The sequence below is a fragment of the Bactrocera neohumeralis genome, chromosome 2 (assembly GCF_024586455.1).
Source record: "Bactrocera neohumeralis isolate Rockhampton chromosome 2, APGP_CSIRO_Bneo_wtdbg2-racon-allhic-juicebox.fasta_v2, whole genome shotgun sequence".
In the NCBI taxonomy this organism is placed as follows: domain Eukaryota; kingdom Metazoa; phylum Arthropoda; class Insecta; order Diptera; family Tephritidae; genus Bactrocera; species Bactrocera neohumeralis.
The window spans coordinates 55812224-55829004 of record NC_065919.1 but is presented as its reverse complement, the minus strand read 5'-3'; the positions used below and the strand labels follow the sequence as shown (position 1 = coordinate 55829004).

Sequence of the window (16781 nt, the reverse complement as noted above, 5' to 3'; positions counted from 1 at the left end):
TGGTTCGAACTAGTCTCAAACTCATGAGGAAATAGTACCGTTATAAGTGCTGCTAACATTGTAGAATGACAGTCAGTAGACAGAATTATTTACAAATTTCGTAAATAACAATAACAAACAAATGCTTTACATGTGTGCTTAGGTATGTGTAGTTGTGCGTATATACCTTGAGCTTATTGCTCAAATTCTCATAGTTGAAGCACTTTCGCTTGAGTGTTGCAAAATTTATTAGTTGTATATCTAGAATATAATTATATTTCAGTTTGTCTTAAGCCTGAAAAGTAATGTGTTTCCATATAAGTATGGAGCTGAGGGCATTCCAAACATTTTTGATTATATACATATTCTATCGTTTAGACATTGACAATTACTTATGAAACTTTTAGAAAACTACCGCTATTTTGATGATTTGAACAGTTGACTTATTTAAGCTTCTTTAATATATATCAAGAATACGTGAACTAAACACCTTATTCCATCATCTAGAACGAAATACTGCACACTCTCTGGCAAAAGTAAAGAGGTATTCAATAAGAGCGTTGCTATAGTTTTTAAAATAATACAAAAATGGTTTGGGATATCAGTGATATTTTTGATTCCTGTGAAAGTACATTCGATTCCATTATGTATAGAATTCGATTTCTTTTGCATGGGCACCACGGGGACCCTTGCAGAACACCAAACGCCGAAGCCAATTTTCGACAGTTTGCAAGCATAAATAGGCAGATACTGCTGCAATTTTACATTCGTTATTCGTACGAAGTTCATCAATCGTCGCTGGCTTGTTGGCATAGACCATAGACTTGACGTAGCCCGACAGGAAATAGTCCAACGGCATCAAATAGCACAAAAATCGATTGTGACATTCGCTGTGTGGCTTGTAGCACTGTCCCGTTTAAACCACATATTGTCCAAGTCCATATCATCTAATTTGGGTCAAAAATATTCGGTTATCATTGAGCGGTAGCGATTCCCATTCACAGTAACGTGCCGGTCTTGATCATCACGGATGAAGTACGGCCCAATGACACCGCCGGCACATAAACCGCTCCAATCCGTAGTTTTTTCGGGACGCAATGGTGACTCATGGAGTACGTACGAATGTACTTTCACAGGAATAAAGAATTTCATTGAGATCTCAAGCGTTTGTTTTATTTTAAAAACTTTCGTAGCGCTCTTACTGAAAAATCCGCTTTTAAATTTGAGGCCACTGACTCCGATTTTCGGTCGTTTGCTGTCCCATCGGTCTACTCTTTTAGTACCGTATTGAAAAACCCTATATATGTATGTATATAAAAATGGTAAATAACAACGTGTGCAGGATCGCCAACATATCAAAATTTGTTCGCTTTGTTATTATGAGTTGAAATGTGAAGCTGACAGCTATAGACCGCATAATCGAGATCACTAAAAAATACTGAAGTAGCAATTATAAGTTTAATTGCTTTGAAAATAATCAAAGTCTCGGTTCCTTATTAGAGAGAGACTGAAAATCTCGGACAGCTTATGTTAAGTATGATTTATTTTTACAGTTTCCTGGTCCTGGTACTGAAAGGATGGTTTAAACTAGTATAATAAATACTAATTCATTGGTTTTGTAATAGTTATCTTTAGTAATCTGAATGTGGCGTTGTGTGAGTGCGTTTGGGTGTACGGCGTTGGGAAACCAATTTCTCGTGCTAAAACATTTTATCTGGCAGTTTTGTGATAGCTTCAGTCAGTCTTGATTGAGAACGCGTCAAAGATAGCATGCGAAAATGTTGATGAAGAATGGCATTTGTCGAACCCAGCCATCATGTAGGCTCTATTTCATTTGCCTGGAAGCTAAATCCGCAAAAACTGGTGGAAACGCAAAAAGCTCGATGTGTGATGTTTTACTCTTGAAGACTTCAAGCGAAAACGATCGTAGTCGAACCGCGTTGAGTCGCTACAAACGGCCAAGACAGCATTGACCGCGAGGAGGGTTTTGTTCCGTTTTTGGTGAGATTGTCAGGGAATCATCTATTATGAGTTACTCCCATACGACCAAACTATTAATTCGGAACTGTCTTGTCAATAATTGAGCCATCTGGGCTAAACAAACGCCCAAAGGTTTCTAGCCTTGGCCAAAGGTAAATGAAATGTTTTCTATCAGAATAACCCTAGTTGAAACACATCGAAAGTGACCCGTTAAAAGTTTCAGTAGCTTGGTCGTAAGAAATTGCCAATAATTAATATTAAGCTCAACAAGGGTCAATGCATTTTCCGTGAAAAGAAGGAGAGGCGTACAAAAACCATATGCGAAGAATGTCAAATTTCTTTTTGCAGGATTGCCTGCTATCAAGTGGTTACAACACTTTCTTTCTATTTATGGCGTATAATTTGGTTTCAAAATGGAGAATATTGGCATTGGTTTCTAATTTTCCTCACACTCAAAGCAACAAAGTTTTATTTAACCTTATTTTATTTAAAGTGATTACTTTAAGTTCTACTAGAGTATAAAGCATTGAGATTTTAGGTTCATAACTGCTTAACTGATGAGGCGCACCTCATAATACATAACTTTATAAGTTAACTCATTATGGGTCCGTATTCACTGTATTCAGGTTTAAGTTCTCCCAAACCAAGGAGATATATTATACTTAATATATAACTGAAAGAAACTTAAGTAGCATTGGCTTTTGGACCACCTTCCGAGTTTAGTATTAGTCACAAGGAAATATTCTATCTGCTTAGAAGAGCACGGCATTGGTGCAGTTTTTCAAAACTTGCAATTGATTTGTATTTAACAATGTGAAATAAGACGAAATTGTTGCTCAACAATAATAATTTTGCATACTTTCAGAGACAAATTATAATTAAATTAATTAATTTCTAATTGCAAATAGAGCACCTGCCGTGTTAATTTATTGTTTCTGGATTTATAGTTGCCAATTCTTATCTCACTGCACGTGAATCAGCAATTTCTAATTGCGTGGCATAAGCAGCGATGCTGAACGTTTGCAAATGTTGTTGTTGCTGTAATTGTTATCCTGGCAATTTAATATTTCATTACCGCCGGCTACTGCCACAAACAGCAACTGTGTCCTTGTAGGCCTAATATACACACATAAGGTATACAAATGAAATGCTGTTTCTTTGCGTGTGTATGTAAGGTAATATCTACACACACATACACATAGCGCAGAAGACATTGTTTAATGACTACCTGTTTTACAGTTAAGCTTTGTTTTATTAAACATTTTCTTAACAAAAACAAACATATAGAGCACAGAAATTATTATAAAATATATTGTGTGCATATACTTATGCATACATATATATTAGGGTGGGTAAAAAACCTTATTTTCAATTAAAAAAATTCTCAAATCAAAACATCAAAGTTTTATAAATTGTTTGTAGGTTTTCTGTTCGCCGAACTTAGATTAAGCGAGATGTGAATTTATTTATATTAGGGTGGCTCAAAAAAATTATATTTTTTTCGCTTTGTACGCTGAAAAATTTCCTACAAAACAATGAGTTTTGCAAATTAAAATGTTTTTTTTTTGTGTTTTGAGTTATAAAATTCATAAGAAAAAAATGTATCTTTAAAAAAAATCAAATTATACGCGTTAATATCTTTTAAACGGTTAGGTTTACGAAAAATTCGTAAGAGACCCTTTCTTAGAGCATTCAATTTTCTACAAGATCAATGCAAAAGGGTATTTTTTCAAGTTGTTGAAAACGAGATATGAATTTTTCCTTCCGATAATAAGAAAAATAAATAGAAAACTGTAAGGCGGAGTAACTGTAAGAGCTCTAACCTGGAGAGATTTTGATAGAAGTGTCTAAGGATCTATTTTTTAAAGTACCAGGCAAAGAAAAAGTCATTTTTTTGACTCAAACTAATATATATGTATATATTATATACAAGGGTGTTTGTTTGACACACAATTTTGTTAAATTTGTTCGTAGCAATTATAGTTATAAATATATGTTTTTTAGTGCAAAGGTCACTTGAGGCTATGCACACTTGTATATACAAGTATATGAAGAGAAATGTGTGTTAGTGATGTATTAATGCATGTGTCCGTGCTAGCATAGTACTTGCTTATTTGCATGCTTGCATTTATTCTAGCATTTAAGCTTATATTTGCCAGGCAAACAATTCAGAAGACCATACATATTGGAAAACTATTGTTATATAACATTTAACTAAACATTTCTTTATACATATATGCATATATAAACATATATCTACAATTAAATAAATATTTATGATCATCAATAATTTTCACTATGTGGAGACTGACTTAAGCATACAAGAAGCCTATAGATTGTCTATATTATCAATATATATAAATATATGCACATACTCTTGTATATATAAACATACATATATACATACACAGTAAATACCCAGAATTGCACTCTCCTATTTGCAGCTACTAATTTTCTTCTTCTTCTTCTTCTTCGTCTGCCAGCAAATGGTATTAACATTTTTGTCATCATCTAATTCTATCATTGTGGTTGTATTTGTGGTTGAATTATGGTTTCATGTGTAGTTTTTGTTATCTTGACTTTTGCATTTGTACACTAATACATACATATCTACATATGACTTATATGAAAAAGTGCATATACATATACCCAACATACCCAGTAGGGAAGTCGAATGCGCTGCCACTGAGTGAGAGAAAAAATGAAAAAAAGTTAAAATCCTATAAACTGTTATCAAATAGAAATGTACAGTTACATAAATGAGTACTACAATAGCCAAATTACCAGTCATCAGTTGCAATCAGCCGATATTTTTCCGCTTGACCCGTTCCACCAACGCAGTCTTAACGCAGCCTGTTTACTCCCTCACTGATCAATTGTTCTATTTCTCTTGATTAGACAACATTATAATAGCAAAATTTTGTCTATCCTTAAACCTTATACTTGCTGAAAATATACCAAATGCACTGGAGCTATTGTAACCTTCACAGGTGTATTTTCTATAGAATAAAAGGGTGGGAAAAATTCTTTAACTTGATTTTGTTCGATCAGTTTGTATGGCAGCAATATGCTGTAGTGGTCCGATCTAAACAATTTGTTTGGATATTGTACCGTTGTCATAGATAATAATGCATGCCAAATTTCGTAAGAATATCTTGTAAAATAAAACAGTTTTCATACAAGATCTTCATTTTTATTAGTATAGACGCTATATACTATAGTGGTCCGATATTGATGAGACCGATAAAAGAGCGCCTTCGTGAAGAGAAAAGGTCGTCCACGAAACTTCAGATTGATTTCCCAAAAACTGAAAGAGACAGACGGTCCAATAGACATGACTAAATCGACTCAGCTTGTCATGCTGATCATTTATACATACATATATGTATATAATATACAAGTATATATATGGTAGGGCCTCCGACATTTCCTTCTTCGTTTTACAAACTTCGCGGCAAACTTAATACAACTTGTTCTGGTGCAACTGGCCTTGCGTCTAGAAGAAAATATCTCATCCTCTCTCTATCTTTATCAGTTTCTGGTAGTCATTTAATCCTTCACATTAGATAAAACTCAATTATATTCATAGTCTGTTGTGGAAATATTCATGCTCGTTAAGACGCATAACTGGGATTTGTTCTAGTATATTCCACAAAGTTTCTAAAAACTGTCAAAGTGTCTTCTTAAACACATAGGTTGGATTATGTACGAAGCCTGAAGGCAATAACACTACGAAAACAAAATCCACGGTCTTTGTAATGCCAAAGACTCTTTAATTTGCACGTACGTAAAGCTTCATTCGTTGATAAAGCGTCTTGCACCAATCGCAAATTCGCTTAGGCGGTTGATTTTTATTCTAAAAAGCAGCTAACTCACCTGAGTGATAAGGATATAAGAGCACAAGTGTTTCACAAAAACTAAATAGTTGATTTTTCCGTTTAATTTGAGCCACTTAGAACCCTGTAGGTGTGAAAAAACTCTTGCCATTTACCAGGTCTCAGAGGAACGCAGTAATGACATAATTACAGAAACCAGCAGCAGTAGTCAGTCTTAAGTCGTAAAGTACAACTCTACCCGTCTCATGATATTACGACTAAAAAATACTTCCTCAAGCTCATCAGCTTCCCATACTAATATCTGTTTCTAAATAATTTATTTATACATACATGATCTTCAAGCTTGGATGCCTTCGAAAAGCGAGTAGATTTAAAGAAACCCTCTTTCAATTCAAATACTCCCTTGATAATTGCATTTTAGATTTTCCTTCAATACCTTCAAAAACCAATAGTAGTCTCCAAATAAACCAGTTTCTCACTATCTCGAAACCCGTTATATTTACTACAGCGTCTTGTTTTCTTTGCTCACTTGGCAAACATGTACATATGTAGTATATTTCTAAGCAATGTTAATTAAATTAATTCGAAAGATTCGCCAAACAAATTGCAATCAACTTTACTAGCAACAGTTGTCATTTAAATTGGAAAATATCTAAGACATTTGGCAACTTACAAATATTATGTCGTCAGTTTTGTTTTAAAATTGCTTGCACATTAAATAACAATTGAGTTTTGTGTACATTTAAGTTGTAAATTTACTTGTTAATTAAAATAAATTTAATTTCTCATATCATGCCTATATTTTATATACTATAATTTTGTATTGTGTGAAGTAAAAAAATGTTAAGCGATTGTATTATGTGAAGAAATGTTATCTTTATTGCTTAACATATCACTGCCACTTCAACGTATAATTTTCTAAAATATGTACATGTAATTCTCAAAGGATTATCGTTTTCGATAGTTGAGTGCAAATGAAGTTGTTCTTCATTAGGTTAGAGATCTAATAGGCATATCATATATCCTATATGTATATTGGATATTAGACCCTTACAAATGAACAAAGCGCAGTTTAGGCTATGTTTTCTGGTTTGCCGAAGATAAGGCTACTAAGGCAGGGCAATGGAGGAGAAAGTGCCTACAACTAGTTTCCGATAGGGTTTTAGCCTTTCCACATGAATGCCTTCCTTTCATTGGGGGTGTTCTTTTACATGGCGGGTTCCAAACCCAGCGCACAACCCAGCGAACGAGGGCGAGACGAAATATCTCCTGTCATCAATCAAACAGTCGTCGCACTCGCGACTTGGCTCTCACGTCACTGTTGACAGTCATAACATTGAAGTTGTAGATAATTTCGTCTATTTAGGAATCAGTATTAACACCACCAACAATGTCAGCCTGGAAATCGAACGCAGGATTGCTCTTGCCAACAGGTGCTACTTCGGACTGAGTAGGCAATTGAAAAGTAAAGTCCTCTCTCGACGAACAAAAGCCAAACTCTATAAGTCGCTCATAATTCCCATTCCTATATGGTGAGGCTTTGACAACAACTTGATGAGTCGACGTTACGAAGAGAGAAAAAGTTCTGCGAAAGATTTATGGTCCAATAATTATATTGGCCAGATATCGCATTCGATGGAACGATGAGCTGTACGAGATATATGACGACATTGACATAGTTCATGAATTCATTTTCGGCTACGCTGACAGGTCATGTTGTCCGAATGGACGAAAACAGTCAGCTCTAAAAGTATTTACCCGCCGAATAGAAGCAGCAGATTTAAGGAAGACCTCCACTCCGTTGGAAGGACATATGGAGAAGGATATTTGCTTGGAATATCCTATTGACAGAAGAGATACTCGGCTTAATCGCAATCAGAATCAGGCCAAGATGACATGAATGCCTATTACACCGTGTTAAGTAGAGCGTTTTAATATGTCTTTGCTTAAAGCAAGTGTTTCGAGTAGATCTTCTGGGGCTGAAAGTGGTAAATCAAAGTTATCTCATAGTCATAAATTTTTGGTAGTTTGTCAGTATATCGAAGAGTCTATATTATTTTTCACAACTCTTCCAACTTTTTTTTTTGGTTTTTTTGGTGACATTTCTTGGCCCTAAATTCACATAACTGTTTATATCCAGTAAAATTGCTTTAACTCAGTTCTGTTGTCGTGATTGACAACATCTTGACCTCATTTAGAAGAACAAAAGCTAGAAATCAAATTCCCAATAATTATATTTAGATATCTATAGACGAAGTAACAGGCTCAAAGCAACGACAAGTCATGAACTTTATTTTCGTAGTATTGACGAGTGATTTACATGAACGAACAAAAAGTCATTTATTCAATGTTGCAACTGTTGATACTGCCAATACTACCCGCTGTACTTGTCTTTCGCTTTTAAGACTTTGTTCATATTTTTAAAATTCTTAATTTGCTCCTCAAAATCTATGATGTCAATGTTTTGTTTGAGTTTGCTGAATAGCCAGAAGTCATACAGAATTAAATCTGGCGACGTAGTTTTCTCGGCTCACCTTTGTCACAATATTCGGCCAATGGATCGTCGTTTCCGGGTCGTAAGTATAGATCCAAGAGTCATCGCCAGTAATATTTCGTTTCATCACAACATGGTAGTCGGAAATCATTGTTTCGCAGACACGACGGGTTGCTGTTTTTCAAAAAAAAATTGAGTCATTTTGGAACCAATCGAGTTTTCACTTCTCTTAGGTCCAAATTATCTTACAAAATGGTTTTCACTGATCCTTTCGATATTCTCACGATGCTAGTAAAATCTCTGACTGTTAATCGTCAATTCTCAATAACCAATTCTTTTAGTTTTCAACTGTTGATAATCAGTTGATGTTGATCCGTCTTGGGCGCGCTTCATCATCAACACGTTCTCGGCCTCGGCGTTCTCTTTAAATAATTTGTGCCAATCAAAAACGCTTGCTCGTGACAAACAATTGTCACCGAAAGCCTTTTCCAACATTCTGAACGTTTTGGCACCAAAAACTTGATACCGCACACAAATTTTAATGGAACTTCTTTGTTGAATAATTTAACTTATCGTAAAAATCGCCGAATGCACTTGATGTACTTCAGAAAGACAAGCGTATACTAAACACTAATGATTATTTTGATGTAACATTTGGCACAGATAACACTAACATTCATACCAAATTAGAAATAAAATATTTCGGCGAATGAGTTTTCGAGCGAAATTTAAATTAAGGAGTCTTAAAAGTCCTTTCAGAGAACGCTCTAATCCTCTCTTTGTTTTTGGCATACTTATGGAGTGTATAAAGTTGTATTTGAAATACAATTTTCCAATGATCGAATGATTATTGATTATTATTTCGTTGTTTGAGCTTTGGAAAGCTCTTGGACTGTGCGTCTTTTTCAGTATATGCCATTCATTTGAAGCGGAAACAACTTTTTTCAATTAAATATGTCACACTTTGTGCCTCAAAAGGTGTTTTTTGGGAAAGCTCTTCTCAAGAACTTTCTTCTCTTTCTTCTCTTCTTTAATGGGAAAAATATCTTAGCTGAAAGTCATTGTATTTTGGTGCGAGCCTGCGGTGAATATGTTCTAGCGGAGTGGTCATGCCAAAATTTTGCCTTGAAAGACGAGGATCGCTCTAAGTAGCCATAATAGTTTGAAGATGTGGATTGATGAAAGTTATTGCCTAATACAAGAAAAACTCGCTGAATCTTTCGGAGCCACCAAAGCAGCCTTTCAAAACGTTTAAAAACAGCCGAAAATCTTTAAAAGCAAAGAAAGTTGGTGAAATATGAATTAAAGCCAAGACACTTTAACAGACATATCAGAAATGCTATTTGAACGCTAGAAGAAGAATTCGCCTTTGGATATAATTATGACTGATGTTGAAAAATTGATCCATTACGACAATCTGAAAGACGGAAACTATGGCGCTAAGGTAATGCTTCATTGATCTGCCTCTGTTGCTAGCCCGTTTAAACCATATTTCGGAAACAGCGGATGGGAAGTTTTTCCTCACCCTTCTTATAGTCCAGATCTTGCCACGTCTGACTGCCATTTTGTTCCGATCGATGCTGAAGTAGTATATAGTTCTCAGCAGAGTAGAGTATAAAAATAAAATAAAATAGAACGAAATTCGAAAGAATTTCTTCACAGTCACATGGTGATCCGGAGTAAAACTGCAACAAAGCTCTGCAGTTTTTCTGTTATTTAAATATTTTTCTATAGAAATAGCATGTAATCATGTCAAATGAGTACATAAGTATGTACATATATTTGTTTAGCTATGTCACTTTGTTGTTGCGTGCTTAATGCGGTGTACACGGTGTGTCAATGGGACCACTGAGCTTTACTATAACATATCCATATTATGATAATTAGTTCATGTAATTGCGTTGTGTTAGAATTTCTACATTAGCGTTTCCTTGTATAAAACCACACGTTGTTGTTGTTGATAAAATTGTGCATATGTGAATGTGTGTGCCTTTGCGTGTTAGTTAAGCGTGCTTGCTTAATATAATTAATTTTGTAAAATTTTTTTGAGTTAAAAAGAAAAACCAAAAAAAAAAAATAAAAATAAAAACAAAAACAAGCCACAAAACGTGCTGCATATCAACAATTTTAATTACATATATGTCTGTATAATATCGCCCAACAACACACACACATACACAAAAGCGTGTCTCTCATTTATTTGCTCAATGTTTATTTGTAGGTGATTCGGCCACCTGGTTGGCAGTGCTGTAACGGACATGTGTTGTGCAACAACTGCCGCAGTCGTTCGGTCAAATGTCCGGTGTGTCGTGTGCCGTTAGGGCCCAGAGGACGCTGCCTGCTCGCGGATAAATTATTCACCGTGTTGGCTGAGAGTTTTCCCTGTGATGGCGGTAAGTTAACCACAAAAACAACAACTCACTCAAACCAGAACGCTTAGTTTTTGAAAATTGAACTTCGCGCGTTTTTGCAACTTTTTTTTGGAAAATGTGAGTGCATTAGAAGTGTATTCGATGGGGGGAAAGTCCGGCAGAAATGTTGTAGCATTTTGTAAGTATCTTGCCAAACTCATTAGTTGCCACAAATGATATACTTATACCGGAAGTTGCTTGGATTTAAGGTGATTAAGTGGGGGAAAAGCGTTTAAAACACAAAGTATGAACGAAATACCGTTAGGGAAATTAGAATGCATTAGGCGTGTTCTAAACGCAAACTACTGAAATCAATGTAGTCATAAGAAAATCAGGTTATGCGATACCCTAACACGGCTTTTTATTGCAAAAGACCATGAAATCTCTAGAAAAGAGTTAATATTAGACCCTTTGTTCGCTCAGTTTGTTGGGCAGCTATATGCTGTAGCGGTCCAATATCGGTGATATTTCGTCAAATGCGCAGATTATTGGGAGGAAAAGGGTAATTTTATAACCCAATGATTAACTTCCTCCCACCTAACCAATGCGGATCTCTAAATTCTTTAACGTTTATCAAAACTGTGAATACCTTTTGTTTTCAAGACTATAAAACCAATATGAAAACTAAAAATGAGCTTATTGTCCATTGAAACTCGTAGATCAACAAAATTAAACACTTTCTGTAGTAAATAGTCTATTATTACGTAATGAGAGCGGAACCCTGAACTGCGAGAAAAGCAACCAACTTTTTTTTGTAACAGACACCTTTCATTAATAGAAGTATAGGATTTAAAAAGCTTTACGTCGTCGGCATATAAAGATATTTGAGAATTCTATGACAGAAGAGATATCGTTAATCAATCAGAATCAGGCCAAGATGACAACATTGCGGAACACCTGAAGGGAACAATAAATGAATCGGTTTTTTAATAATTATATAAATCTTTCGAAAATTTAAAATTTCAGTATGATAACTCAAAAACTTAGAGACTAGTTCGCGTATATACAGATAGATGGATAGACAGACATTGGTAAACTGACTGACTGAAAATGTGACAAAATGATCACGAATAACCAATACAGTATGAGATGGTGCATTATCGCACTTTTTTGTTCAATAAATTCAGACTCAGTCGTAGTAAAAATCGAAGAATTCACTCCTAGAGCTTCTCAAAACGACTCCCAAATACTAATGAATATTTTGACGTGAAATTTAGCATAGATATCACTAATTTGATCACAGTAGTATATATAAACGATCTCCTCGAAAATTAATGCCTGGCGTTGATAGTCGTATTAAACATTTCATTTGAAATATAAAACAGTGTTCTTCGTTAGAGTGGTTGTAAAAAGGAGCTCTTGGAAAGTTCATAAATTAACAGGAACTCCGGTCGATATGAGTTTCCCTCCGATTCTTCAGTAAAATCGTTATATCTTCTGTTTTTAAAAAGAGCGAATGGATGTACTATTGTGGGCAAAAAATACTAAGACTTTTCAATTTAAATTTCTCCCGATGATCCATTCATCGAAATATATTTTTTTTAGGTTGTCAGTAGTATCAGTGCTAAATATCACTTCAAAATAATCATAAATGTTTAGTATACGCTTGTCTTTCTAAAGTACATAAAATGCGTTCTGCGATTTCTATGATGAGTGAAATTATACAACAAAGAAGTTCCATAAAATTTTGTGTGCGAAATCAAATTTCTGGTGCCGAAATTTTCAGAATGTTGGAAGAGGCCTGCGGTGATAATTCAGAGAAGATCAGAACGCATTGACGACGAATTTCATTACGTCAATAAACTATAGGAATTGAGGCTTGATAATCGACGATCAGAGATCTTACTGTTATCGTTGGAATATCAAAACGATCAATGAAATCCATTTTGAAGGATCTTTTGAGCCTAAAAAAGAGATGAAAGCATGATTGGTTCCAAAATCACTAAATTTTTTCGAAAAACAGCGTCGCGTTAACGTCTGTGAAACAATGCTTTTCGACTACAAGGATATCATGAAATGTATTATTACTGGCGATGAGTCTTAGATCTATCCTTACGACTCGGAAACAGACGATCGTTCGGCCGAATATCGAGGCAAAAGTGAGCCGAAGCCGAAAAATCACGTCAAAGCAGGTCAAGAAAGAAAGATTATGTTGACAATTGATTATCGAGGTATGGTAAGCTCCTTATTACTTCCAAATGGCCAAACTCTCGATAAGGAATACTATTTTAATGTCATGCGTTGTTTGCGTGAAGCTGACCGACAAGTGTTGGTGAATGCATCGCCGTATCCCGCATTGATTCTTCGTGAGTTTTTCGGCAAATTTCCAACCAATATCGTGCCCTCACCACAGTATTTTCCGGATTTAGCTCCGTGTGACTCTTACCATTCAGAAAACTCAAATGACCGCTCGGAAAAAAGCGTTTTGAGTTAATCGATAACGTTCAATGTGAATCGCTATGCGCATTGAAGGCCATTCCGAAAATTTACATTGACAAATTTTGTGTGCGGTTTCGAGGATTGGAAAAAACATTGGCACAAGTGTATTGGGGCCAAGAGGGATTACTTTGTGCGTGAGGACAAAGATTTTGAAGAATAAATTAAAAATTTTAAAACTATGAACAAAGTCTTACTTTTTTTCTCTTTGTAGTATATAAAATCTATAATTGCTTTCTGTACTGAGACATTTCCCAAACGTAATATATAAGCAGACCGCATACCAATGGCCTTTCCTTTCCGGAAAATAAGAGCAACCCTAGCATATAGATTATAATACAGTTTTTCCATTAAACTAATGGCTGTGTGATTTTCTTGTCCTGCCACAACAAACTTTCTAAAAAACGAAGACAAAAATAAAAATTCGAAAAAGGAAAGCAAAAAAAAAATAAAATAAATAACTAAAATTCTTAAAGGAAAATATACTTCAACTTGTTGCCCCTAATGACCTCTCCAGTGCCCAATTACAGTTATGCAGCACTGCGCCGCTATATGCTGATAACTTTTGCAACAATCATTAGAATGTGCTTATTAATTTCCGTTTAGTCGCCGTTGCCACTGACAGCACTTAGCTCGGTCGTCCGCTCGTTCGCTGGCGCGCTTACTTTTGTCATTCGAGTCTTCAGCAGTTTCGTTTACACTCACCGTGACTGCCGCTGCGTGACGTGTCGAACTCTCGACGCTATCTGACTTCCTTTCCTTACATTTTTTTTGTTTCTGTCTTTTTGCACTGTTGGGGGCCGTAAGTTTCATCTGCTATTTTTCCGAGATTTTTCTTTTATGTTCGGTGCAGTTTGTTTTTTATTCACGCGCTTCAACTTGTTAGCGCGTCCTCAAGTTTTCCAGAATGACGTTCAAATTTGCGTTAAGATTAAGTTGATGTTTACAACCATTAATGATGTCAAATAGACCTCTGGGCGTCAATGACAGTGTAGAAGAAATATAAGTAAAATTAAGACCAAAATTATTAGAAAATGTAAGGAAGTGTTGTGTGTGTTGTTCCTTGGTTGGTGGAGTAAATTGTTGGATGACGCTGCGTGAATTTTATGTTACTTAAGTGCTCTTTGCCTGTAGAATGTGGACTGAAATGAACTATCTCTTCGGCGTCATTAAAATAATGAAATTTAATAGAGTCTCTTTAAATAAGTTTCGCCTGTGCACAACTCTTCGAATCTGGAATCTCGAAGACTAAAATTAATGGGTGTAAACGGCGGCTGCAAATCGATAAATCTAGAAGTTCGAGGGTTAGGTAAAGTTGGCTTTGTTGAGAAATCCCTGTAATCTAAGTAAGATATAAGTGCAGATTTCAGTTTGGTTGGCCGGTAGGAATGTTTTTGTTAGTATTGGCATCCATAAAACAGAACTAAAATGCGGAGTTTTGAAACAGTAAAATGAAGATTAGTGTGGTAGGTAAAGGTAAAATTTGTTAATATAAAGTTGAATCCGCCAACTACTAAATGTTTGTCATAAGGTCAGAATTTCAGGCCGTGGCGATAGACCTTTGTCGGAGATGAGAAAATTCTCTTCAACTTTTCTAAGACAAAGTGGGTTTTAAGTCAGAATTTCCAGTTAAAATTAAATTCTTTAAGATACCATGCAATTCCTGTAGGGTTGGTCTTAGTTTATAATAGGTTTCGAAGAAACTCTTTAATCAGTGGCAATAAATTTTTCATAAAATTTACCACCTTTTATAGAATATTTTTCTCTTTCGTTGCATTGAAAGTAATATGAGCAAGATTTTTTGGGTTTTTACAATAAGAACATATCACTACAGCAAAACTTCAATGAGCCGTGACTGTCCAACTTATGCTATTCCAACTCTAAACTCCATATAGGCACTTGTAACGTCTCATTCTGCTCAGCATACTATTAAAACTCAAACATCTCATCGCCTTCCTCTATCGTTCTCACTTAAGGAGCAATAAAACTTACTCAAAAGCTCATCTTTTCATCATCCACATATGGAAAAGTGGATATTCTTTATCACAAAGTTGCTTTTGGAGAGTTAAGAGTATATTTCGTTTGGTTTTTGTCTCCTAATTCCTAAGTAACACGTTTAGATGATTATGCGTTGAATGATTCTAAGGAATTTGAGGTTAATTCCAAAATGGACGTGGAAGAGTATAAGCTATGTGAAGTGTTTTATATGCCCCTTGATAATAGTAGCTTGGAATTTTCCTTTCTTTCCACCTCTATGTTTCTCTATGCCTATTCGGGAGCTTTTGCCACAATACTTTTTTTAACTAGTCCTTGTTACCAAACCAAATGAGCCGCTGCAACTATCCAAACGATCTTGAAATTGTTTGATGTCTTTAAATTTATACAAAATATAACCGCGCTCTTTGTTAGGCACAGATTTAAGAACAAGTTTCTCGCAGTTTCCCCCAACAGCTCGGAATCCTTCGGCTTTTAAGTCACAAAAGTACACGACTGCGCTGCCGGTTATCCATGCAGCGCATGTTAGTGTTACGTTGTGTGCTGTCGTAGCTGTCACAGCACGCATTTACACGCTGTTTCCTTCCTCTCGGCCGCACTCTGAGCGGCAGCTCGTTACGCGGCGCTGGTTTATTAAGCTTTATTTTATTATTTCTCTTCTTTACTTTTCTGGAATAATTATGTTACATAAATTACTAAAGTTTTTCCATATCGTTAGTGTTATTGTTAAAGTAATCGCCGCATCCGGTGTGCCCTACGCATCACACCGCCCGCAACAGCACCGCACCGCATCGCAGAGCATGGCGTGGCATAGCATAGCCGCATTGTTGTTGCGCTGATGTTTTTATGTTAATGTTGATGTGCAGCCTGTTTTGTTGTTATTGTTATTTGTTATTGTCGTTGTTCTTTAAGTAGTTGCAGTGGTTATTATTATTACGCTCGCTACTGTTGTTACTGTTGTTGTACATTTTGTTGTCCCGCTATGTTTGGTAGGTTATGTATGCGCCGGTGTTTGCGTTGTCGTAAACTTTCCGCGTGTTTGTGATTTTCAATCTGCGCGCATTCACAATCTTAAACTCATACCGCTCCAGCTCACGGATAACAGCGAGTAAGCGCGTCCGCCCCACACCCCCATTTTTAGTTCAGGATTAAGTGAAGTTGTTCGCATTTTATTTTTTCGTAACAACTTCCATTGGTGGTGTTGTTTTTGTACATTTAACTCTTCTTTTGTTTTGTTTGCCAGGTCTTAAGGACCATCAGCCGTAGTGACGTTGTATTAGTTAACGGTATTTTTATTTTTTCCCCATTATTTATCTTCATGCTGTTGCAATACTTGTTCTTCTAAAGTACTCCACTCCACCCACTCACAAAATCAGCTAGACTTGTTCCCCGCGCAGCTTTACCCTTGCCCCCCCATCGACCATGATTGGGTGCTGGGTACGGACGTCGCTCGGCGCAAGCGAAAACTTTTTTATGATGTACCCTAACGAGGCCAAGGGACACTTTCAACTATAATAAAGTTGAAATTGTGTAAACATTGACTGTGAAAGCATATTGTTGTAATCTTTGAGAGTATCCATTACAACAATAACAACGCCAACAGCAATAATAATAATAATAAACTATAAACACAAGAACAAAGGCAACATA

The 16781-nt window shown here is 35.8% G+C and overlaps 1 protein-coding gene across 1 annotated transcript in view; it reads left to right on the top strand.

Moving 5' to 3' along the window:
• The window catches only part of LOC126753687 (uncharacterized), a 64702-nt gene that overhangs the window by 36298 nt on the left and 11623 nt on the right, over positions 1-16781 (top strand). Inside the window, exon 4 of the mRNA XM_050465365.1 lies at positions 10511-10682. Within this exon, the coding sequence (XP_050321322.1) occupies positions 10511-10682 (172 nt within the window). The remainder of the gene's footprint in view (positions 1-10510; positions 10683-16781) is intronic.